Raw genomic sequence first — 25,741 nt, 5'->3', positions numbered from 1 at the left:
ATGACATATCTCCTGAACTATGACATACTTATGTGATGCATTTAGAGGCGTATGTGGATACTGCCCCTGAAATTTACTGCAAGTACATGTAATTCATCAAAATGTCATGCGTGATGCGTCCGTTTTTCACCTCAGTTTTTCACATATCTCATTGCTTATGACGTTACATCTCATGAACTGTGATAGGTAAGTGGTTCCTAGCCCCACAGTGATTGTTGGCTGACAGTAAGGGATGTGTGTTGGTTGAAATCGGTCCTGTCGTTTAGGAGGAGATGTGAAGCACACACACACACACACACACACACACACACACAAAGATACATATACCCATTTTTTAATATGTAAAAAAAATTGTACTATGCCATACATTTTTAAGATTATTATACGATATAATCAGTCAATATCATTTTTGTACTTTATAATAATATTTCTGTTTTAATGTTTCAATACACTGTATTTATTTTATTACTTCAATGTACGTAATTTTGATTCATTATGCTTTTATCCTTCTTATGTCGTATTACAAAGACTACATGCTACTATATAGCATACGACAATACCTCTTACAGTATTCATGATTTTCTTTTTGTTTGTTGGTTGTTACCTTAATAAACATTTCATTTTACATGACACATCAGGAAGAAAAACTTGTGCACAATTTTCTGCAACTAAGTATCAGTTAAACTATTTATTGAAGATATGAAAAGATATAATAGATTACATTACGTACGTTATAGAAAAGACAAAACAGAAACTTACATTGTGTAGGCAATATATTTCAAAATTTAGGATAACTTATGACTCGGTAACATACAGCACTACAAAGGTAAATCAGAAACGCAGATAATTAACAATGAAAATAATGAGATTACGCAAGTAATGCCGGATAACGAGAATGAAGCATTCGAGGAACAAAGACTGTAACGGAGAGTAGAGATAACGGTGTTTCAATAGAAAAGATTGAAGTGTGATGCAAAGTAGCACAAGAGAAATATCGAAGTTATTTACAGACATACAGCTCCGACAAAAAAGTGAATGAAACTATAAAATGTAATAATGGGTATAAATTACAAATGGGGTACAGAGCTACAGGTTGTGAGAAAGCTTTTGATCGGCTTTCAACGAAAACTTTACTAACAGCCCTTCAGAAACTAGGCATTTGATCAACTCATTTTAGTATACTGGAGTATATATATATATACTATCTGATCAAAAGTATCCAGACACCCCAAAAACATACGTTTTTCATATTAGGTGCATTGTGCTGCCAGATATTCTATATCATCGACCTCAGTAGTCATTAGACATCGTGAGAGAGCAGAATGGGACACTCGGCGGAACTCATGGACTTCGAACGTGGTAAGGTGATTGAGTGTCACTTGTGTCATACGTCTGTACGCGAGATTTCCACACTCCTAAGCATCCTAATTCCACTGTTTCCGACGTGATAGTGAAGTGAAACGTACAGCACAAAAGCGAACAGGCCGACCTCGTCTGTTGACTGACAAAGACCGCCGACAGAAGAGGGTCGTAATGTGTAATAGGCAGACATCTATCCAGACCATCACACAGGAATTCCAAACTGCGTCAGGATCCACTGCAAGTACTATGACAGTTGGGCGGGAGGTGACAAAACTAGGATTTCATGGTCGAGCGGCTGCTCATAAGCCACACATCACGCCGGTAAATGCCAAACGACGCCTCGCTTGGTGTAAAGAGCATAAACATTGGACGATTGAACAGTGGAAAAACGTTGTGTGGAGTGGCGAATCACGGTGCACGATGTGGCTATCCAACGGCAGGGTGTGAGTATGGCGAATGTCCGGTGAACGACATCTACCAGCGTGTGTACTGCCAACAGTAAAATTATGAGGCGGCAGTGTTATGGTGTGGTCGTGTTTTTCATGGAGGGGGCTTTCACCCAGTGTTGTTTTGCGTGGCACTATCACAGCACAGGCCTACATTGATGTTTTAAGCACCTTCTTGGTTCCCACCGTTGAAGAGCAATTCGGGGATGCCGATTGCAACATGATCGAGCACCTGTTCATAATGCACTGCCTATGGCGGAGTGGTTACACGATAATAACATCGCTGTAATGGACTGTCCTGCACAGAGTCCTGACCTGAATCCTATGGAACCCCTTTGGGATGTTTCGGAAATTCGACTTCGTGCCAGGCCTCATCGACTTACATCGATACCTCTCCTCAGTGCAGCACTCCGTGAAGAATGCGCAGCCATTCCCCAAGAAACTTTCCAGCACGTGATTGAACGTATGCCTGCGAGACTGGGAGCTGTCATCAAAGCTAAGGGAGGAGGGGGGGGGGGGCGGGAGGGGGCAACACCATACTGAATTCCAGCGTTACCGATGGAGGGCGCCACATACTTATAAGTCATTTTCAGCCAGCTGTCCAGATACTTTTGATAACATAGTGTAGATCAATATTGCAGCTCCAGCTTTCAATAGATTTAGTCAGGTTAGTAGGAAATTCAGAACAGAAAGAAAACTAATGGAAAGAAATCACGGAAACTATACTCGGTAAAAGAAATAAACAGTAGGCTGCAAGGAGTATGTATAACGTTCTGATCGTCACCTCTTAAAAATGGAGCTGCTTGATTAAGTATCTGTTTGTTTGCAGGTACACGTTTACAAGCGTGGTGCACATGGAAACTCGGCGTCACAATATCGTACAACGCCGCTAGAGGATCCAAAACAAAATGGCGAATGCCACTGAAGAAAGTGAGTATCGTACGGTAATTCGTTTTCGGCAGCTGCAAATGTGTTGCAATTGTGTCTGACCAATCGAGATCGCTAAAGACGTCATTCAGTCTGACCTGAGACAGCTGCAACATTCCGATGCTACATGATACTAATTGGCTTGTGCAGAAACTGACTCGGCCCCTGGCTGTGCCGACGTCACGGTAATGCAAAGGTGGGGTCTCTGTTGTGAACGACCACTGCGTGGCAGGGAGAGGTGAAGCCAAGGATCAAACGCTTATGTCGCATAGCCTTTAGACTACAGCCAGAGAGTCAACAAACGGTCCTATTACCAGGTTGTCTCAGTATTACCAATAATTCGACAAATGTAGGCGTTCAAAGTCAATAGGTTCTCACTTGAGTACCGGAAAAGTAATAGTCGTATAAACAAACGATCAACCAAGGTAAAACAAGTCCAATCGGGAGCAATGATTCTATAACAAAAATGTAGTGTAATGGATAGTGTCTCTTATTATGATATAGTGTAAATAAAGAACAACATATTATGTGGGTATTCTGTGTCAATCGTCTAACAACCTGTTCATGAATAATACCTAAATAAAATGTTTGACCTAGTGGCCTACTGGTGAATCATGTGTCTGGAAACGGCAAGGTCGAAGGATCGAACGTTGATCAGACACAGCACTTTTTAGTCTGCCTTTACCTAGTCTCTCAACAATGGGAGAAGTCCCCTGGAAGACACATAGTTCAGATTCCACTTTAAATTATAGGTGCTCTTTCTCTGGTAGGACGTCTGGGGCAGGTTAGGGACATGCAAGTTGTAGTGGCAGCCACTCTAAAGAACTTCACCTGGCCATTGAGCTGCGTGAAATTATTATTACTTAATTTTCAACTTTCTTTCTCCTTCTTTTTCATCTTTGAGGAAGTAGTGAAGCCTTGGGAAATACTTGTAGCAATGTTTTCCCCCCTCAATCTTTATTCTCTTCACTGAGCGATTGGAATCTGCCCCTGCTATTCGCTGAAGCGTACTTCATAATGGGAGTTCTGTTTCCTTGCTTGCCTCTTGGGACATAAATTTAATGACACTGCATATAATCACATGTGCCTAATTATGAATAACTTTCCCTGTACCTACAATGTGCTAAGACTGTGATGCCATGCTGTGTAGTGAAGACAGCAAAGGGAATGCTCGAAGTGCTCAGATCAGGGGCGATGGACTACTCCAGCGCTCATGATGCGAATATGTTTCTACTCAGGAGCCCTACATAATTTGATGATAGCTGTACACACGATACTTCACCTTATCAGTGGGCTTCACTATTCTATTCTGGCTCTAACTGCATGCTATGGTAACATGCCATGCGAATTACGAGGGCTATTCGGAAAGTAAGGAACGATAGTTCGCGAAATGGAAAGCACAGTGAAAATCAAAACTGTTTTATTTGCAACGGTTAGCTACACCTTCCAGCTGCTTCTCTACACAGTCGCCGCTCAGACCTAGACATCTGCCCTAGCGTTGTACCAACTTTTCAATTCCCTCGTTATAGAAGACAGCCGCCAGTGCTTTTCGACAATTTTCTACTCTGGACGGCAGCTCGTTGTCTGTGTCAAAATATTGTCTTCATTGCCAGCGGCTCATTTGAGCAGAGATGAACCTCAGGGATAGCCAATTACAGGCTGTATTGTGGGTGATCAAACACTTCCCATCGAAAACGCTGCAAGAGCATCTTCTTTGCCCCTGCAGAGTGCGGCCGAGAATTGTCGTGTAGAACGAATCGCATGACAGTTATGTTATGTCGATTGCATAGCTTCAGGCGAAATCTTTCGCCAGGCCTTCATACTTGGTGGGAGACGCTAATTTCTAGCCATCTTTACGTTCTCACTGTGAGCTCAGAACTGAAAAGAGCGACATGATGCGATCGACGGGCGTACTAGTCACAGTGCCCAATGCATCTGTGCGAAGCTTCATCAGATTTTCACTGTATTTTCCATTTCGCGACCGATCGTTCCTTACTTTCCGAATAACCCTCATACAATGTGTATCAGCACTGCAGACACAGCTGTGCAAACAAACAGCTAATTAATTATGTAACTGTTGTGGCGTAGCAAGACAGCCACGCCACGGAAGTAGCCGAAAGGCACGCGTTTAGTTCACGCAGGCAAGAGATAGATCTGTAACAGGATACGTAATGAATGCTATAAAGAAAAGTACGTAGCTTCTGGAATACTTAACTTTAATCCATCCTTGGTACATCGCTATTGACGATATAAGTGAGACTCCATAGATACATGCAACGTTACTAATGGCGCCTTGCTAGGTCGTAGCCATTGACTTAGCTGAAGGCTATTCTAACTATCGGCTCGGCTAATGAGCTATGCTTCGTCCGTGTAGTCGCTAGCAAAGTCGTCCGTACAACTGGGGCGAGTGCTAGTCAGTCTCTCGAGACCTGCCTTGTGGTGGCGCTCGGTCTGCGATCACACAGTGGCGACTCGCGGGTCCGACATGTACTAATGGACCGCGGCCGATTTAAAACTACCACCTAGCAAGTGTGGTGTCTGGCGGTGACACCACAGTAACTATACTAATCAACCAGAACACTATGACCACCTACCTACTAGCGACTATATCCACCTTTGGATAACAGCAGTGGCGCATTATCTTGTTGAAGAATGCCACTGCCATCGGAAAGCATGATCACCATGAAGGGGTGTGCATGGTCTGCAGCCAGTGTACAATACTGCTTAACTGTCATGATGCCTTACACCAGCTCCACTGTACCCATGGACGCCCACACATATGTTTCCAGAGCATAATAGAGCTACCACCAGCTTGTTTCCATCTCGCAGCTCACGTGTCGTGACTCTGGAAGAAGGATTCGTGTCCTCCCATCATCATGATGAAGAAAGTATCGGGATTTATGAGACTAAGCACGCTCTGCCACTGCACCAACGTCCAGTGCAGATGGTCACATGCCGATTTAAGCCGTAGTCGCCGATGTCGTGGAGTTAACATTGGCACATGCACGGGTCGTCGACTGCGGAGGCCCATTGTTAGGAGTGTTCGGTGTACTGTGTTAAGACGCACTTGCACTCTGCCCAACACTAAAGTCTGATGTTAGTTCCGCCACAGTTCGCTGCCTGTCCCAGCCTATGACGTCTTATATCTGTATTGAGGGGTGGCTGCCCAATCCACGATGTCTGGACGATGTTCCACCCAGGTTTCATCATGTATTGAAGACACTTACCACAGCAGTCCTCTAACACCTGACAAGTTCTGCAGTTTCCGAAATGCTCGTACCGAGCCTCCGGTCATCACAATCCGTCCTCAGTCAAACTCAGATAGATCGTGCACCTTCCCCATTCTATGCATGGACAGCACGCTCACTGACGTCACATGCACTGTACGCGTCTCTTACTGGCAGTCATTTCTCGCCAGGTGATGCTGATATCGCGTGGGCGGGTTTATATCAACGGTAAGTCGGTGGTCATAACGTACTGGCTGATCAGAGTGTATTTTTCAGAGGTCATAGCGAAAATTTTATTAGTACCCCACATAAAAGTCGAGGTTAACGATTAGTGTTTATTAGCATCATTGACGTACAGTGGTGAGACAAGATCTGTTAATGCGAAATCCATTCATCAAGTGAGAGTTGTTCACCAGGTATTATAGAGAAAGAAAGGAGGAAATTAGGGTTCAATGAATCACCAGCAATAAAGTCAGTAGCGACCGACTACAGTCTGTTAAGTAAGAGAATGGTCAGCGTTACACACACATATGTTAAATGATATCGCCTTAATATCCACATCAAAAAAAGTTTTACATCACCTCGGTTCTGAGAGTTCCGAAGCCTATACAGAAAATTGGAATAGAGATCAACATAAACAGCATTTCCGCCCTTTTTATTGCTCATGAAAACCACACATTGCATGTTGTACAAACACACAGCGAGACCTTCAGAGATGATGGTCCAGATTGCTGTACACACCGGTACCTCTATTACCCAGCAGCACGTCCTCTTGCACTGATGCATGCCAGTCTTAGTTGTGGCATACTATCCACAAGTTCATCAAGGCACTGTTGGCCCAGATTGTCCCACTCCTCAACGGCGATTCGGTGTAGATCCCTCAGAGTGGTCGGTGGGTCACGTCGACCATATACAGCCCTTTTCAATCTATTCCAGGCATGTTCGATAGGGTTCATGTCTGGAGAACATGCTGGCCACTCTAGTCGAGTGATGTCGTTATCCTGAAAGAAGTCACTCACAAGATGTGCACGATGGGGGCGCGAACTGACGTCCATGAAGACGAATGCCTCGCCAATTTGTTGCCGATATGGTTCCACTATCGCTCGGAGGATGGCATTCACGTATTGTACAGCCGTTACGGCACCTTCCATGACAACCAGCGGCGTAGGTCGGCCCCAGATAATGCCACCCAAAACAGCAGGGGACCACCATCTTGCTGCACTCGCTGGACAGTGTGTCTAAGGCGTTCAGCCTGACGGGGTTACATCCAAACAGTCTCCGACGATTGTCTGGTTGAAGGCATATGCGACACTCATCGGTGAAGAGTTCTTGTCTCTCTGTGTCTCCTCCATGTCCGAACAATATCGCTTTGGTTCACTCCGAGACGCCTGCACACTTCCCTTGCTAAGAGCCCTTCCTAGCACAAAATAAAAATGCGGACGCGATCGAACCGCGTTATTGACTGTCTTGCCATGGTTGAATACAGACGACACGAGCCGTGTACCTCCTTCCTCGTGGAATGACCGGAACCGATCGACTGTCGGACCCCCTCCGTCTAATACGCGCTGTTCATGCATGGTTGTTTACACCTTTGGGCGGTTTTAGTGATATCTCTGAACAGTCAAAGGGACTGTGTCTGTGATACAATATCCACAGTCAACGACTATCCTTTTGTTATGGGAACTAGGGTAATGCAAATATTTTTTTTATGTGTGTACTTTCACAGCCCAATAGAACAAACGTTCGTCCTTCGTGCAGTTTCCATAAAGCATTAGTTTACTTTCAATTCTTGACTGAGTTACACAGGAAGAGACATGAGTACAGGGCAGTGTCAAATTCATCCACGTTTTTAACCAATTTATATCGTGTCACCAACTTTAGTACAAATAACTTTGCTTTCCGTCTATATTTAGACGCTGCAGCATGACTCAATTTCGGACCTTTGGAGTGGATACAGGGAAAAACAGTTTCAGAATCCAATGCGTAAACTGCACTAATGTGTCTTCTTGTGCATCTCAGTCGAGAATACAAAGAAAACTGATCCATTACGGTCATAGCATGAATAACAAAGGTTCCCTGTAAGGCAATATCTTTTACCGTCTGTTTGTAATGCCAACCACACTTTTTCTCAACAGACTGTACATCCAAGATCGCAATGGCGAAAGCAATCGGCCATGTCATTTCAAAAGGAACCACAGTGGCGGTTTCTTGTAGACTAAGAAAAAAAAGTATGGATGAGCAGATGTGGACCAGAGAACAGAAGCATGCGAGTACAGGTCCAGCGTCGAGGGCTGCAAACGTTGTAAAGCGAGGCACCGCTGCTATCTGACTTCTTCCCTTCCCGCTGTAGTCCCATGTGTATGACGAGTCTGAGAACGGGGGTGGAGCGGTCGTTTCCCACTCGTTCATACTTTTAGTTTTACTAAAGTTTACAGGAGTGCAGATCTGTGACATAGCACGGAAGTTGAATGGATAATCACGCTGTTGTGGTGTAACAGTGACAGCTAGAAAATGACCGAACGTCTGTATCAGATGGCCTCTAATGCTATGTTGTGTGACACTGTGGAAGGTGTAAGACGAAAAATCAAGACATGGGTAACATGTATACAATTGCAGTTTTGCTCCATAAGAGAAAGAGTACTATGCTATGACCATAATGCGTTAGTTTTCTTTGAATTCTCGACTGAGATACACAAGAAGAGACATTAGCGCACACTTCTGACAGAAAACGAAGTTATCACGGTGCAAACAAAACGGTTATGTTTTATTTTAGTCAATTTACAGCAGTTTTTGAAATTGATTATACACAGACATATATAGGAATACATACATATGGATATATAGTTATACATATATCTTCACACATATACGAGGTGTGGCTAGAAAAAAACCGGACTAGTACTGGTGAAACAATAAAACGAATGCAATAAGGCTGAAAGTCGCGTGGCCTGTCACGTGACTCTCGCTCCGCCTACTGCTCGAGTTTCATCTGCCTCCTGCACTCAGTCTGCCCGTGGCGTCTGTTTTAAGTAGTTGACGTTTTCTCTGTGCGTCGGAAAATGTTGAGTGTACAGAAAGAACAGCGTGTTAACATCAAATTTTGTTTCAAACTAGGAAAATCTGCAAGTGAAACGTTTGTAATGTTACAACAAGTGTACGGCGATGATTGTTTATCGCGAACACAAGTGTTTGAGTGGTTTAAACGATTTAAAGATGGCCGCGAAGACACCAGTGATGACACTCGCACTGGCAGACCATTGTCAGCAAAAACTGATGCAAACATTGAAAAATCGGTAAACTTGTTCGACAAGATCGCCGTTTAACAATCAGAGCAGTGTCTGAGTTAACAGGAGTTGACAAGGAAAGTGTTAGGCAGATTCTTCATGAAAGTTTCAACATGAACAAAGTGTGTTCAAAAATGGTTCCAAAGTGTCTCACAATTGAACAGAAGGAACGCCGAAGAATGATTTGTTCTGACATCCTGGAAAACATTGAAAGTGATCCCACCTTCTTACAAAATGTTATTACTTGCGATGAATCGTGGTTTTTTACTTACGATCCCGAAACTAAACGCCAATCGATGCATTGGAAAACTCCTGATTCTCCACGACAAAAAAAAAGCACGAATGTCAAAATCGAAATTCAAGGCAATGATGATTGTTTTTTTTTTTTGACATCAAAGGGATTGTGCACATTGATTGGGTACCAGAGGGACAAACAGTGAATCAGCATTACTACATTAGCGTCCTGGCTACCCTACGTGAGCGAGTACGGAGAAAACGGAACGATTTGTGGAGAAAAAAGTCATGGATCCTTCACCAAGACAATGCCCCAGCTCACAGTGCGTTGTCAGTGAAGACGTTTTTGGCAAAACACAACATTCCCATCTTAGATCATCCACCCTACTCACCTGATTTGGCCCCCTGTGACTTTTTTCTTTTCCCTAAAGTCAAGTCAGCTTTGAAAGGAACTAGATTTGAGACTGTTGAAGCAGTAAAAGAAGAAGCGACGAAAGTAATGTATGGACTTACCGAAAATGATCTGCAGCATTGCTATGAACAGTGGAAAATTCGTATGGAGCGGTGTAGAGACCGAGGAGGAGAGTACATTGAAGGAGATAACATGAAATTGTAAATAATTGTAAATAAATGTTTTTTCCAGCATCAGTCCGGTTTTTTTCTAGCCGCACCTCGTATACATATACACCACGTACGCATGTATCTTAATGAGTTAACAGAAATAAAATCACATTACTGTGTACTTTTTTTATTTACGTTAGTAAACTGCAAATACCATCATTGCCGGACGTTGTGGCCGTGTGGTTCTAGGCGCTTCAGTCTGGAACAGCGTGACCGCTACGGTCGCAGGTTCGAATCCTGCCTCGGACATGGACGTGTGTGATGTCCTTAGGTTAGTTAGGTTTAAGTAGTTCTAAGTTCTAGGGGACTGATGACCACAGATGTTAAGTCCCATAGTGCTCAGAGCCATTTGAACCATTTTGAGCCATACCATCATTGAGATAAAGAACATACTGCACATTACAAAATCTGCTGAAGCTAACAGCCATCAACCTCAATGCAAGCAGGACGTCGGCGAATTTGATTCTGACGCATCCTGACATCTGTTCCTGGTATGTTTCGAATCACCTCAGAGGCGGCTATAATTCTGGCAATTGATTCCATCTCCTTAGCTCATACACAAGTGAGCTGGAAAACAGTAACGCTAGACAAAGCGGTAGACAAGTTTACTTCCATATTTCCTTAAACTGCCGGCCGGTGTGGCAGTGAGGTTCTAGGCGCTTCAGCTGGAACCGCGTGACCGCTACGGTCGCAGATTCGAATCCTGCCTCGGGCATGAATGTGTGTGATGTCCTTAGGTTAGTTAGGTTTAAGTAGTTCTAAGTTCTAGGGGACTGATGACCATAGATGTTAAGTCCCATTGTGCTCAGAGCCATTTGAGCCATTATTTCCTTAAACTGGCTTCTCCGACCTGATGTTCCCTATCTCAAATTGTTCAGTGGCGTATTCTCTATATCCTGTCACGTTTCTGTATACACTTACGAGACACCCTCTATATACAGAGTCCTCCAGAAAAATGTATACACTCTTTGTCAGGCTCTATCGAGATATCGATATTGTCGTTCGATTTGAGCTAAGAGCGTATTGTAGTATGTTCTTTGGCTCAACAGATGTTAGTACTTTCGTCTCGGTATTGAGAGGAAAAGATGGTTAAAGCACACTTGACATCCGAGCAAGGAAAATATATTGTGAAGTGGTTTTTCAAGCTTGATAATGCCGTTGAAGTGCAACGTCAGTGGAAGCGGGAGTTTGAAACAGAACCACCAAACCGCCTAACAATTAAACGCATCATTGACAAGTTTGAATTGCATGGAACGATTTGTGATATTCCCAAAGGAAGATCAGGAAGACAGCGTACAGCTACAAGTCCTGATTCGTCAGCTCTCGTGTTGGAAACGTTTGTTAATTCTCCACAGAAGTCTGCTACGCAATGTGCACGTGAAGTGGGGGTTAGCAGTACAAGAGTACAAAGAATTCTGGATACTGCAAAGTGGAAGGTTTACATTCCACGATTACTGCACGCGATTAACGATGACGGTTGTGGCGAAATAAATAAAAAACATTTTACATTTTAAATTCCACGTCATTGTTGATTTAATCAGAGTTCTCACCTTAGACGTAGAATTAGTCCTTCTGCCACAATATTAATTCATTAGTCGCCATCGATGTTCTTCTCTTTGTTGACCGTGTGTACCATCATGAGTCGGCATCGGTTCACTTCACGAAGACGGTGGAAACCAAGGAATACTATGCTACGTCGCTATAAATAATTTTCGTAACACTTCGATACTTTTCACTATTTTTTATTCACAACACAATAAGACTTGCTGTGCTCGTCGCACAAACCATAATTACCAACCATATGGCTGCCTTTCCGCACAGTCCAAAAATCACGTCCATCCTCCACAAGGCAACAATCGAAAGTGTCCCTTAGCTCCTTGGAGTATCAAACAAAAGAGAATCCAATGTGAACTTTACAAAGATTATAATATACATGCCTCTCAATTTATCTTTGGCGCAGCTTTTAAGATATCGTATGTCTCTGCATAGGAATGTGTCATTACAACTGCCCCCCTACTGTATACTGTCACTAGAAAATTTTATTTGATTGACAGGATACAGTAGTCGACCTTGCAATTGATAGGTTTGGGGGTCTTTTATTTACAAACTTCATTTTTATTGTCTCATTTTCATGGCACTGTGAATTCTTTGGTATTTCTGAGTGTGTGTCAGTTTTTTGGTATACTTATGCTAATATTTACAAACCTTAATCCTAATATACAAAGTTCTGGTTAATACTGAGAAAATGACATCATGTAGTAAAGTTTGTACAATAAAATATACACTGAATACAACGTTACATACAAATGTTTCCTTCCTCATCCGAGGTGAAAATTAAGTCCTTGTATTGCTTTCTGTATTTATTCTGGGGCGACGAGCTTTGTTCGCTAGCCCGTGTTGAATATGGGCGGGTGATACGCGCGCCTGATTGTTTGGTCGTCCGTTAGCTGGCGACGTTGGTTGAATGCGCGCGCCAGTGCACTGAATATACACCGACGTGCGGGTACCGTCAAGACTTCCGAACCTCAGTATGCGTGTGCTTTTTGTAGTTCCTTCCAGTACTTAGACTGGATACGACGAGGTACATTGGAATATGTGCCCCGAAGAACACACCACACTATGTGCGCGGCGGAGGACGATCCCGTCGATGCAGCTCCTGGTAAGAAGCGTACCGTGTCAAACTTGTTTGGCATTGTCCTTTCCTACTGTGACGCCATGGGTCGTTTGACGATACAAGCTTCAATTTTCGCTGTCACTTGTTTAGGGTCGCTGACATTTGCAACGTAGCACTACTTTGCACAATTTTAATTTCTACACACACACCACTTTAACCGCGAGTATTGCGATCGAAACTTCCTTTTCACTACACTTTTTTTTCTTCGCATTAACCCCTTTTACCTATTGTACTGAGATTCATTCCCCTCAATACTTCTGGTCAATGCACATAATTTGTAAGTCACGGGACTTGGCATGAAATACAAAATACATCACATACAATGGAATAACATATAATACATACAATACATTGTTTACATTAACTGCAGGAAAAAACTATCGACTAAAATTGAAAAAAATTTTGACCACTCATAGTGGCTTCTTCGTCTTGGATTTTACTGACACACACACTCGCCTTTTCCCATTAAACTGTTAGAAGGAACAAGTCCTTTGTTTTCCTTCTTGAACTCGAGTATAAGTTAAGGTTTACCTCCATTACGTATTCTTCACACGCAACGACATGCATCAGCATGCAGAGAATACAGCTGTAGCCGCTCCACTGAAGCTTGGGAAGTGAATTTTCTACCTTCTACTTAGGGTAGTGGCAACGACTACGTGTATGCTACGGTTTTTTGCGTATAAAATCTGAAAATGCACGAAATAACCATTTGTATGCAGCATAACCCTAATATGTACAGTGTTTTGTGCTTAAGCACGTTCTGGTGTGCTTATAAATCGTTAACCCTAATAAAACTTCCTACCTTAACATGGACATATAAACATAAAATTTTGAAGTTCAGGGTGTAACTACTATTACTATGTACAGAGTTTCATAATAGCGGCACGCCCTTGTTTGCGTGTATCATCTTCAACTAAAGTGCGCTTATAGGCGTCTTGTGTTATCATGGGAGAAAAAATACAGACATTTTAATGCATCGGTTGTCATGAAAATCTATGTACACGAACAATCAGACTTTCATAGCTTCAGTGCAGCATGAAATTCTTTACGACGCTTTTGTTCATAATTCATTTTATAGACGATTCCTTTGCTTACAGGTCGTCGATCACACTACTTACCTGTTTCTCGTATAGCGGCGAGATCATTTTCATTCTTTGTGACTGTAAATTGTAATATGTGTGAAACATATAATTTTGACATGATTTTTTCCTTTCATGTTTCAAGTGGGTAAAGTAATTCATACCTTCCTTTTGCATACATGAGTGAAGCATCGCTAATATTGCACTTTGTGTCAGGTTTTTCACCTTTTCTCGTACCCTCGTAGAGTCTTACAGTTTTAATTAAGTTGTTTCCTGACGTTAGGTATACCTGTTTATACGAGGTTGTCTTACAATTTAATTTTCCTTATACACTTCTACGTTGTTTAAGTTCCGTACATGTACAGGGCTTCTTTCGCCTTTCACACATTCATACATACGTTTATACACAAAAAAAAATATCTACCACTAAAATATACACTTTGCTGGTGGGGCCCTTTTTCGGTACCCTGCACCATTCCTTCAATATTCCAAAATAATTCAGGGTGTGCTGAGCATCGTCCCTTATACTAATAATACTTACAACTAAATATTTCTTCTTACATACATAACTGCCTTACAGTCCATTAATGCGCAACATTCCCTATTTTCCTCCTTTACACTTTAGCTTTCGTACATGTACCCTCGTGTATAGCTTATATATTCTACAAAGTTGTTTGCTGAGTACTTCAGGTGTTTCCTAACGTTAATGTGTGTCTCTCTCTCTATAAACTCTAGGTATTTGTTTTGAGAGCGATTCAGTTCATTACTCACGCTGCATAGATCTGTTTATTATTTTCCTATTTTAAAGCTTGTGTCACTCTTTTCCTTAGTCACAAAAATTCCCGCGTTTACCTTGTTGTTCATTCTGAAAATCGCTATCTACTGTGTAATGTAAATGTATGCGTTATCTCTTTGATTTCCTCTTTCCTGCTTTTTCCCTATATGTAATTGTGTGCTGTTCTCGTGTACATAGCCTTTCTTCCGGTTATATATCTGCATTATTTATCTATTTATTTTTTTTCTATTTTCTTTCTCCTTCCGTACAAGCTAAGATTTTACTCAGTATAATATAATATTACAATACCGTCCATGACCAGTATGTACTTGCATGTTCACTTTTATTACGTAATACCAGCTTATAATTAAATTTTCTGAGTTACTATTTACAAGACTTGTGTACCCTTTCCTTTCTTGTTTCTGAATGACTTTCGTCTCTGTGTCTCATAGTAAGAGTGGTCTCAAAACTTTTAAACTTTCCGCGCATGCGCGCTTACGTACCACGACTGGACTGTAGGTGCGGGGAAAACTCTGCATTGTTGGTGAACATTATTCGTGATAGCCACCATCGTGTAATAGTCACGTGACACCTGGACTCGACCGCGCATGCGCCTTTGCGCTTTGTATACGCTCAGCTGATCGGACATGGAAGGGGGGAAGATTTCTCCCCGGCTCGCTGCCTACAGCGCGGCCAATGACCTCGTCTTGACATGCAGCTATCCCGTGCTCATGAGCTGAGCGTTGGATTGCAACTTCGACGTGTGGTTTGTTGCTCGTCTCAAGCGAACAAACTCTGACCTTCGCGCTAATTTGTCTTTGTTCCCCTCTCTTAAATAACTGAGTTAGACTACAAAAGTACTGTATGGTTTATTTTTATAGTGTTAAGACTCACAGTAACACATGTTTCATTAGGTTTGGTTAAATATGCGCTTTTAAGCTGGCATATGCCCCCAGTTGTTCGCAAGTTTCTTAGGTTAATGACAGCAATTTTACTATGTGATCCAAGGTTGTACAATTTCAATTTTACTAAAATAACATATAACCTTTAATGAAAAAATTCCTTGATGTCCTTGTGGGGGTATAACCCTTTCACCTTGCCCGTTCGTGTGTTACCTAACAGATAACATCCTGGGTTAGGTTTGTCTATTATAATGAAAGGGCCATCATACAACAACTGCCACTTTTTGTTTAATGCCTTAATTTTAGAGGATTTTGGGTGGGTACGTAATAGTACTTCCTGTCCAATGTTAAATTCTGTAACCTTTCTTATCTTTTTGTTGAACTGCTTTCTCCTTATTTCTGCTTGTTCTTCCATCTGTATTAATGCTTGACGTACCTTTTCGCCTAGTGTCATTTCCTTTGTGGCTAATTTAGGTAAAGGTTTAGCCCATTCGTCAAGTTCTGTGCCTTGAAACATTAACCCTGTAGGTGTAAAGCCTGTTGAAGTATGAATTAAATTATTTACAATATGCTGAAATGGAGCTAGGTATTCTACCCATTTTGTCTGTTTATTTGGTACATAAGTTCTTATAAAGCGATTAAATTCTTTAAAATTTCTCTCAATCGGGCTCGATTCTGGGTGAAATTTGGATACCAATATATGTTTTATGTTTTGAGATTCGAGAAATGTTTTCCATTTATTACTAGTGAAGTTTGTTGCATTATCAGTTAATATAATTTTCGGTTTTCCCACTAGTGGTATGTAGTCTTCTATCATGCGTTTGATTATTGATCCCGACAGTACTGCTTTTATAGCATACATTTTTAAGTACTTTGTGAAGACATCATAAAATGCGATCACATATCTAACTCCTCCCCTAGCTCGTGGATATGGTCCTGCTGCGTCCACGGAAACTAGTTCTCTTGGTCTAGTTGGAATGATAGGGTGTAATACGTCCAAACAAGATCTATTAAGATGTTTAACCTTCTGACATACTGTACACTTTTTTATTATTTGTTCAATCCTGCGTCTGAGATTTGGGAAGTAACAATACGTTGATATTTTCGCTGTACATTTTGATACCCCATAGTGTCCCCATACTCTATGTGTGTGTCTTATCAAATTGTCTATGTATTCTTCCGGGATGCAGACACGCCAGGTGTTGGATTGTGGATTGCGCCTGTAGAAAAGAACATCGTTTGTCATTGTGTAATGTGGTTTCAATGTACTATTGTCATCTGCCTGCAGTTTTTGCATAACTTGTCTCCATCTATTGTCTTCCTTTTGTAGTTTGCTCATGTCCTTACACATCTTTCTGTAATATGGTTGAAATGTGCCATCATGCATCAGAAAAACTCTAAAATCGGAAGTCTGTTCGATCAATTCATTGAACTCGCTCAAACCTTGTGGCAAGCGCGATAATGCGTCGGCAATTACATTCTGTTCACCCTTGATATAAACTATCTCGAAATCAAATTCCTGGAGGAATAAACACCAACGTGCAATCCGTTTGTGCAACAATTTGCATGTGAGTAAAAACGATAGTGCTTGATGGTCACAAAACACTCGTGTATGCCTTCCCCAGAGATAGTACTGGAACTTGCGGAAAGCCCACACTACAGCTAACGCTTCAAGTTCAGTTGCCGAATAGGCTCTTTCACATTCCGTTAACGTTCTACTGGCAAAACTAATTATGTTTACTTTCTGTTTTCCATTATCATCTACTAATTGGAACAGACAAGAGCCTAATCCCTGACATGAGGCGTCCGTGCTCAAACAAAAGTTGTAGTTCATGTTAGGATGCTTCAGAATGGGTGCGTTTATGAGTGCCTGTTTGATTTTTACGAAATCTTCCTCACATTTTTCTGTCCACAACCATGTGTGGTTTTTCCTTAAAAGGTTGAGTAGGTAATCACTATTCAGTAACTGTTTGGGCACGAATTTTCGAAAAAATGACGTGAGCCCCAGAAAAGCTTTCAATTGTTTACGTGTTTGTGGTGAGGGGAAATATTTTATGGCATCAAGCTTTTTTGGATCTGGTAAAATTCCGCCTGGTGAAATAAGGTGGCCTAAAAATTTTATTCGATCCCTTCCGAATTCGGACTTCTTAAAATTTGCTGTGACGTCATATTCTCGGAACTTTTGGAACACTTTGTGTACCAATTCTACATGCTCTTGCCAGGTCTCCGTGGCTATCAAGAGATCGTCTACATACAACGTCACTTTGCTAATCAGTTTTGGACCCAATACTCTGTCTAAAGCCTCTATAAACACCCCAGCACTCACGTTGAGTCCAAATGGCAGTACTTGGAATTGATAGCTTCTGCCAGCATGAATGAACGCAGTATATTTTCTGCTATCACTATGTAGGGCTATTTGCCAATACGAAGCCTTCATGTCAACGGATGTTAAATATTTCACTCCATGAAATTTAAGCAATTGCTCATCTAAATTCTCCGGCCTAGTGCGTATTGGTACGATAATATTATTAATTTCCCGCGCATCAAGTACTAATCTGACTGATCCGTCAGGTTTGCTAACAGCTAGGATGGGACTGCAGTACGGTAAATGTGAAGGTTCTATCACCTTCCACAGAACCATTCTATCTATTTCTTTGCGAACCGCTTCCTTCTTTGCCCATGGTATCGCATATGATTTATGGCAGTACGTTTTATGTGGGTAGACTTCCATTTTGTATTCATAATTTTTGATTATTGTCGGCTGTTTTCTAAAAATGTCTCGGTATTCATAAATAAGATCTGCTAGTTCATTTTGTTGAGTTTCTGAAAGACAAGTGGATTTTCCTACCTTCTCGTGGGCGGCCTGTTCGTTAATTATTTCCGTGTCTAATTGTTCGGGGAAAGGAATATCTATCCATAAAACTTGTGGGTAAACTAATTTTACTTCAGCTTGTTTCTGTGATTGGCCATTACGATCTATTGTTGACTTTACAAGATTGACCTTCACACTACGACTGCCCACTCGGAAATAGCAAAGTCCACTGCCTATGTCGATGTTTACTTTATGCTGCCGGAAAACTTCCATGCCTAAAATACAATTGACGATTAACTTGTCAACGATCAAGAATGTACAGTTTATCGTGACATCGCTAATGGTAACAGGTATTTGCGTCTGCCACTTAATACTTTTTGACTTGTTACCTACAGCTGTCAAGATTTTACAATTTTCCGTTGGCAACACTGGTACTTTTAATGCTTTCGAAACTTCTTTAAATAAACTGTTAGAAATAATATTCGTAGATGCGCCTGTATCTAAAATTACGTTGGTAATTATAGTTCCTATCTTTGCTGTTATTACAGCTTGCACGAGGTCACTTACCTTGTGCGGTGCTTTCATCTCTTCTTCACATAGATCATCTTCTACGGTCGCATCCTGATCATATCTTAAAAATAATTGTCTAAGATGTAATGTGTGCTTGTTTGTGCCCCCTGTTGTCAAATCGGTCGGCCGGTGGGGGCTCATTACGACCGATTGTTGTTTACCGGGGGAGACAACGGCGTTGCTTCAGTACTGTCCGTTACATCTACAAAGTGTACTGAGTGGTTATTCTGTCGCCAATTAGTTTCCGGACCGCTGCGTGCAACATTTTCTTGCGACCGGCCGTCGCTATTCCTCCTTGGTCTGTCATTCCTATTACTGTAACTATTGTAATTTTCATTTGTGTGCCGCCTTTCATCACGCGGGCCTGACCAATCATTCACGTGATTTCTATCATTTCCATACCGCCGTGGACCGTAATCTGTACTATACCTTCGGTCTTCACGTCTCTGTGGCGCCGAATTCCTCCGATTCCCGTAATTCCAGGTTCCATTATTTGGCCTTGTCGCATACGGATGCCAACTGTGTGGGTTTTGTCCACTGCCATTAAAATGATATCCGTTACCGTTGTTTTGATTGGTTCCGGAATATTCATTCCGATTACTTGTGCTCGGCTCTTCGTATATTAGATCAATAGAGTCAAGCACGGAAAGAAAGTAGTCAAGGTCGTTTTCCGGTATGGTTACCAATTTTTCGCGTAAATTCGCGGGTAGTCTGTTTTTCAGAATTTTGAGAACGTCTACGTGCGGTATTGGATTGTTCCAATAGCGCGTCTTATTCAAGTACTTTTCGAAATACTTTCTCAACCCGCCGTTTTTGAGGTTGAACGGTTGTGGTTTGAATACTTCACGGCGCAGTCTTTCTTGGACCCCAGCAGACCAATATTTCTCCAAGAAAGCCCGTTCAAATTGTTCGTAGGTGACGCACTGTTCAGCCATGTCTGTGGCCCACAAAAGTGCGTCGCCTTGTGTGAAGCCTACTACATATCTAATCTTCTGTGCCTCAGTCCAGTTTCTTGGTAAGACATTTTTAAATGCTCTTACAAATACGACTGGATGAGTTTTTCTGGATTCTGTGGAGAAAACTGGAAACTGTCTATGTTTCAACAGGCTCTCATCGACTAGAATCGTCGAGATGCAAGGCGACACGCCTACTGCCTGTTGCAGCACCGCGTTTGGCGAATAGCCATTGTTTGCCTGTGCCGGTGCGTGCACATACGCCGGACAGGGCGCGTCATGTTCTGCGTTATTTACATCGTAATCTGGCACGGGCGAATAAGTGTCGCACTGCCTGTTGCTTGACGTAGGCAAGTCATTTGAAACATTCAGTCTACCAGCAATTTCCTTGCGTATTCTGTCCTCGGCTACTTTGATTTCATTACCTAATTTTTCAAAAAGTTTTGTTTCCCGGTCAGTTATTGATTCATTTACACTACCGTTTTCTAAAGTTTCATTTATTTTGATAATGTCCGCGTTGATACGTCGAGTCTCCTGTTTCAGAAAACCGACTTCTTCGTTAACTTTATTAACTTGGTCAGGTATTTCTTCACATGCGGACTGTACTCTTGTTAAATTTAATTGAATAGCCTGTACGTTTTCATGTATTTCTTTTTGTACGGTTTGTGTTTGATTGTGTGTTTCTACTATTTCTGACAGTTCCTGTTCCTGTTTGGTTGTAAGATCTGACAATTTCTTTTCTAAGTCATTTGCCAATACATTGTATACACTATTGACGGATTTTGATGACTTTGTCTTCGATCTTTTGATCGATTTCATTGGTGAGTTTATTTAAGCGTTGATCGAAATGTCTGTGTATGTTTTCAAATTGCGTGTTTACACTTGAAAACTGCTGTTGGAACCCAATTTCCATGTTTGACAATTTTGTGTTTGTCATTATTTCTAGATTCGCCAGTTTCTCGCTCACATTTGACATCAGACTATATAATGCCTCAAGCGTAACTGACGAAGCTTGTGTGTTTGTATTTATGCCATTATTTGTTGCCATTGTTTCTCTGCCACGGTCTGATTGAATCGAAACCGGGCTAGGTTCACTGACTTCACGCGAAATATTTTCATCTGATCTGGTAATCGATGCTTCATCGACTGTGCACAAGGTTTCATTTGCAAGTGGTTCGTTATTGTTAATCCCTGTGGAGTGCAATTGAATTGTATTTACTTCTACATTATGTTGTGCTGAAAAACTAATTACGTCATCATTTACGTCACTATTGTCAGAATCGGTGACGTGTCCATGAACATTTGTCAAATTAAAGTTCTTCGATTCCATTGTGAAGATATTATTTTTATCTGTACTTTACTGTTAATCTAAATCTTTAAATTCTCTCGCAGTTGAATTAATAAAAATATCTCGCGATTGTTATTTGTTGCGCGTCGGAAATTTACAAGATGGCGCACTACGTCTTCTAATTCTGCGATTGTTGAACATAAAAAGTAATTATCAAAGTGTAATTGTGTGTTGCCACAAACACTACCAGGATTTTAATATGGACAGGAAAAGGTTCTGCTTTAAGTGGAGCTAAGCCAAGGTGCAGCCACTGCATGCGTTTGCGCTTTCCTACCTTAATTCCGACTGAACTGCATCACTCACGATTACGTTAGTTTTGTAAATCCTTGTCCTTGTTCCTTCTGGTTATTGTGCTATCCGTTTATACAGTTAATACTGTTTCACTTTATTCGTCATTTTCCATGTGCGTCATGTAACAGAGAAACAGTAATTAGTACAAGTACATTTGTAGCACAACAATGAAGTACTTACTCTTTGTTCCACCAGCACTGTCCCTGTCAGCGGTCGCCAGTGTGGCGAAATAAATAAAAAACATTTTACATTTTAAATTCCACGTCATTGTTGATTTAATCAGAGTTCTCACCTTAGACGTAGAATTAGTCCTTCTGCCACAATATTAATTCATTAGTCGCCATCGATGTTCTTCTCTTTGTTGACCGTGTGTACCATCATGAGTCGGCATCGGTTCACTTCACGAAGACGGTGGAAACCAAGGAATACTATGCTACGTCGCTATAAATAATTTTCGTAACACTTCGATACTTTTCACTATTTTTTATTCACAACACAATAAGACTTGCTGTGCTCGTCGCACAAACCATAATTACCAACCATATGGCTGCCTTTCCGCACAGTCCAAAAATCACGTCCATCCTCCACAAGGCAACAATCGAAAGTGTCCCTTAGCTCCTTGGAGTATCAAACAAAAGAGAATCCAATGTGAACTTTACAAAGATTATAGTATACATGCCTCTCAATTTATCTTTGGCGCAGCTTTTAAGATATCGTATGTCTCTGCATAGGAATGTGTCATTACACGGTCCTGATCGCCGAACGCAATTTTGCGTATGGTATCAACAAATGGTAACTGACGACGAACAATTTGTGACGAAGGTAGTGTGGAGTGACGCGGGACAAGGCAAAATTAATGGAACCGTGAATCGGCATAAGAGTGTGTACTAGGCACCGAAAAATGTGCATGTTTATGTGGATAAAGCGGTCAATCTACCAGGGTTTCATGTGTGGTGTGGACTATCATCTAGGGTCTTAGTAGGACCAGTTTTCTTTGATGCTAGTGTCACTGGAGAAGTGTACCTGGAAATGTTACGCACATAAGTTTTGCCAGGTATACGTGCACATTACGGAGCTGACGAAGAAGTCTTCTGCCAAAAGGATGGGGCGCCGCCACACTACCAACTAACCGTATCAGCTTTCCTGGACGACAATTTTCCGGGGCATTAGATTGGTCGAAGAGGGCCCATTGAGTTCCCTCCACGGCCGCCAGAAGTCACACCTATAGACTTTTACTTGTGGGTAACTGTGAAAGATAACGGCTATCGATGTAAGCCTAGCACGCTGGAGGAACTTCGCTAGGAGATTGCAGCGACATGTGCAGTCATCTCCGCTGTAATATTCACTGACGTAGTTGCACCGACCGCTCGTTGTTCTCTTATGTGTATTGCCGCCAACGGTGAACATTTTGAACATTTAAAGTAATCATGTGCTCAACAGAAGGTTATACAACACGTGTCATCAATTATTAAACGTAAAAAAAAAAAACACGTAAGTAATACTTTTCGTTCCTTAAAGTGTGTATACATTTATCTGGCGGATATATATATATATATATATATATATATATATATATATATATATATATATATATATATATATATATATATTGGCCATTAAAATTGCTACACCTACAACGTGCTGACATGAGGAAAGTTTCCAACCGATTTCTCATACACAAACAGCAGTTGATCGGCGTTGCCTGCTGAAACGTTGTTGTGATGCGTTGTGTAAGGAGGAGAAATGCGTACCATCACGTTTCCGACTTTGATAACGGTCGGATTGTAGCCTTTCGCGATTGCGGTTTATCGTATCGCGACATTGCTGCTCGCGTTGGTCGAGATCCAATGACAGTTAGCAGAGTACGGAATCGGTGGGTTCAGGCGGGTAACACGGAACGCCGTGCTGGATCCCAACGGCCTCGTATCACTAGCAGTCGAGATGACGGGCATCTTATCCGCATGGCTGTAACGGATCGTGCAGCCACGTCACGATCCCTGAGTCAACAGATGGGGACGTTTGCAAGACAACAACCATCTGCACGAATAGTTCGAAGGTGTTTGCAGCAGCATGGACTATTAGCTCGGAGACCATGGCCGCGGTTACCCTTGACGCTGCATCACAGACAGGAGTGCCTGCGATGGTATGCTCAACGACGAACATGGGTGCACGAATGGCAAAACGTCATTTTTTCGGATGAAACCAGGTTCTGTATACAGCATCATGATGGTCGCATCCGTCTTTGGCGACATCGCTGTGAACGCACATTAGAAGCGCGTATTCGTCATCGCCATACTGGCGTATCACCCGGCGTGATGGTATGGGGTGCCATTGGTTACACGTCTCGGTCACCTCTTGTTCGCATTGACGCCACTTTGAACACTGGACGTTACATTTCAGATGTGTTACGACCAGTGGCTGTACCCTTCATTCGATCCCTGCGAAACCCTACATTTCAGCAGGATAATGCACGACCGCATGTTGCAGGACCTGTACGGGCCTTTCTGGATACAGAAAATGTTCGACTGCTGCCCTGGACAGCACATTCTCCAGATCTCTCACCAATTGAATACGTCTGGCCAATGGTGGCAGAGCAAGTGGCTCTTCACAATACGCCAGTGACTACTCTTGATGAACTGTGGTATCGTGTTGAAGCTGTATGGGCAGCTGTACCGCTACACGCCATCCAAGCTCTGTTTTACTCAATGACCAGGAGGATCAAGGCCGTTATAATGGCCAGAGGTGGTTGTTCTGGGTACTGATTTCTCAGGATCTATACACCCAAATTGCGTGAAAATGTAATCACATGTCAGTTCTAGTTTAATATATCTGTCCAATGAATACCCGTTTATCATCTGCATTTCTTCTTGGTGTAGCAATTTTAATGGCCAGTAGTGGATATATATTTGTGTGTGTGTGTTTGTCGGTGTCCAGGATACAGCAGTAGAAATTAATGTTAGTCGACTAGGATGAGACGGGTTGAGGATAGTAGATGTAATAATCACTGCTTTGCCGTCTGATTGCGTGAGAGAGGTAGGAGACATACCTTGGGTTTGACGGTCCAGAGCTGCCTGGGCAGAAGTTCTACCGGGAGGTGGCTCTTGATCAGCCTCGGCGATCTGGAGTTCTTCGCGATGTCGATCGAGTGCACGGGCGGCTTCTTCACGCCAGTGATGATCGATGACAACCTGGAACACATGCTATGCGTCCTAAGGCTGTTGCTGAACACGGCTTCCGTATTCGAGAAAATACTCGAAAAAAATAAACAGAAAATAAAGGCAGGTCTTCTTTTTAGGGAATGTAGGGCCGACCGTTGTGACCGAGTGACTCTAGGCGCTTCAGTCCGGAACCGCGCTGCTGCTACGGTCGCAGATTCGAATCCTGCCTCGGGCATGGGTGTGAGTGCTGTCCTTAGGTTAGTTAGGTTTAAGTAGTTCTAACTCTATGGGACTGATGACCTCAGATGTTTAGTTCCATAGTGCTTAGAGCCATTTTTTGGGACTGTAGGCTTTCTTAGAGAATTGCACTCATCACGTGCTCTCGGATTCTAAGTCTGTGATGTACCTCGTCATTATCGGGTCCTTTTCTTAAATTTTTACTAATACACATGTACTACGACATACAGTAGCTCACACTGTTGCAGAATCGTAGCAGCATGATGTTCCCATGGCTGGAGGCAGGTTCAACAAAATATATGACGGCAAAATGGTGCTTGTAATGGGTCGGTGGTGTAAAAAGCGGTTCGCTACAAGAGAAAATGTCTTACAGGCTGACACACACTAATGAGTAAAAACGTTATGATCACGTGCTTAATAGCGTGTTACTCTACCTGTGGAACGCATGACAGCAGCAGCTCTGCGTGGCGTACATTCGGTATGTCCATGGTAGCTTACCGGAGGTATGTGGGCACCACATACCTATGCAAAGATTCGTGGGTACGGAACCAGTGCCTGATAGCGCCGCAGACGTGTTCTGTTCAGGTCAGGCGAATCTGGTGGCCAACGCATCCACGAGAGCTCCATATCATGCTGCTCAAACCACTGTAGCGCGATTCTCTTCTTGTGACACGGATATTTATCGTGGCAGACGATGACACAACCGGCGGGGTGAACATGAAGCATAATGGGGTGCAGATGGTCTCAAAAATAGCCACAGCTGCCAGAGTGCCTTCGAATACTACTACAGGTCCCATGCGCTCAGGGTATTGTCCCCTGTCGCAAAATACTACCCCCATCG

The 25,741-nt window shown here is 42.3% G+C and overlaps 1 protein-coding gene across 1 annotated transcript in view; it reads right to left on the bottom strand.

Annotated features, from left to right (window-relative positions):
- LOC126424620 (luciferin sulfotransferase-like) overlaps positions 1-25,741 on the bottom strand; it is a 65,346-nt gene that overhangs the window by 25,826 nt on the left and 13,779 nt on the right. Inside the window, exon 3 of the mRNA XM_050087357.1 lies at positions 24,552-24,693. Coding sequence (XP_049943314.1) covers positions 24,552-24,693 — 142 coding nt within the window. The remainder of the gene's footprint in view (positions 1-24,551; positions 24,694-25,741) is intronic.

Source organism: Schistocerca serialis, chromosome 10, assembly GCF_023864345.2.
Source record: "Schistocerca serialis cubense isolate TAMUIC-IGC-003099 chromosome 10, iqSchSeri2.2, whole genome shotgun sequence".
Taxonomy (NCBI): Eukaryota; Metazoa; Arthropoda; class Insecta; order Orthoptera; family Acrididae; genus Schistocerca; species Schistocerca serialis.
This window is presented reverse-complemented; position numbering and strand designations above follow the sequence as displayed.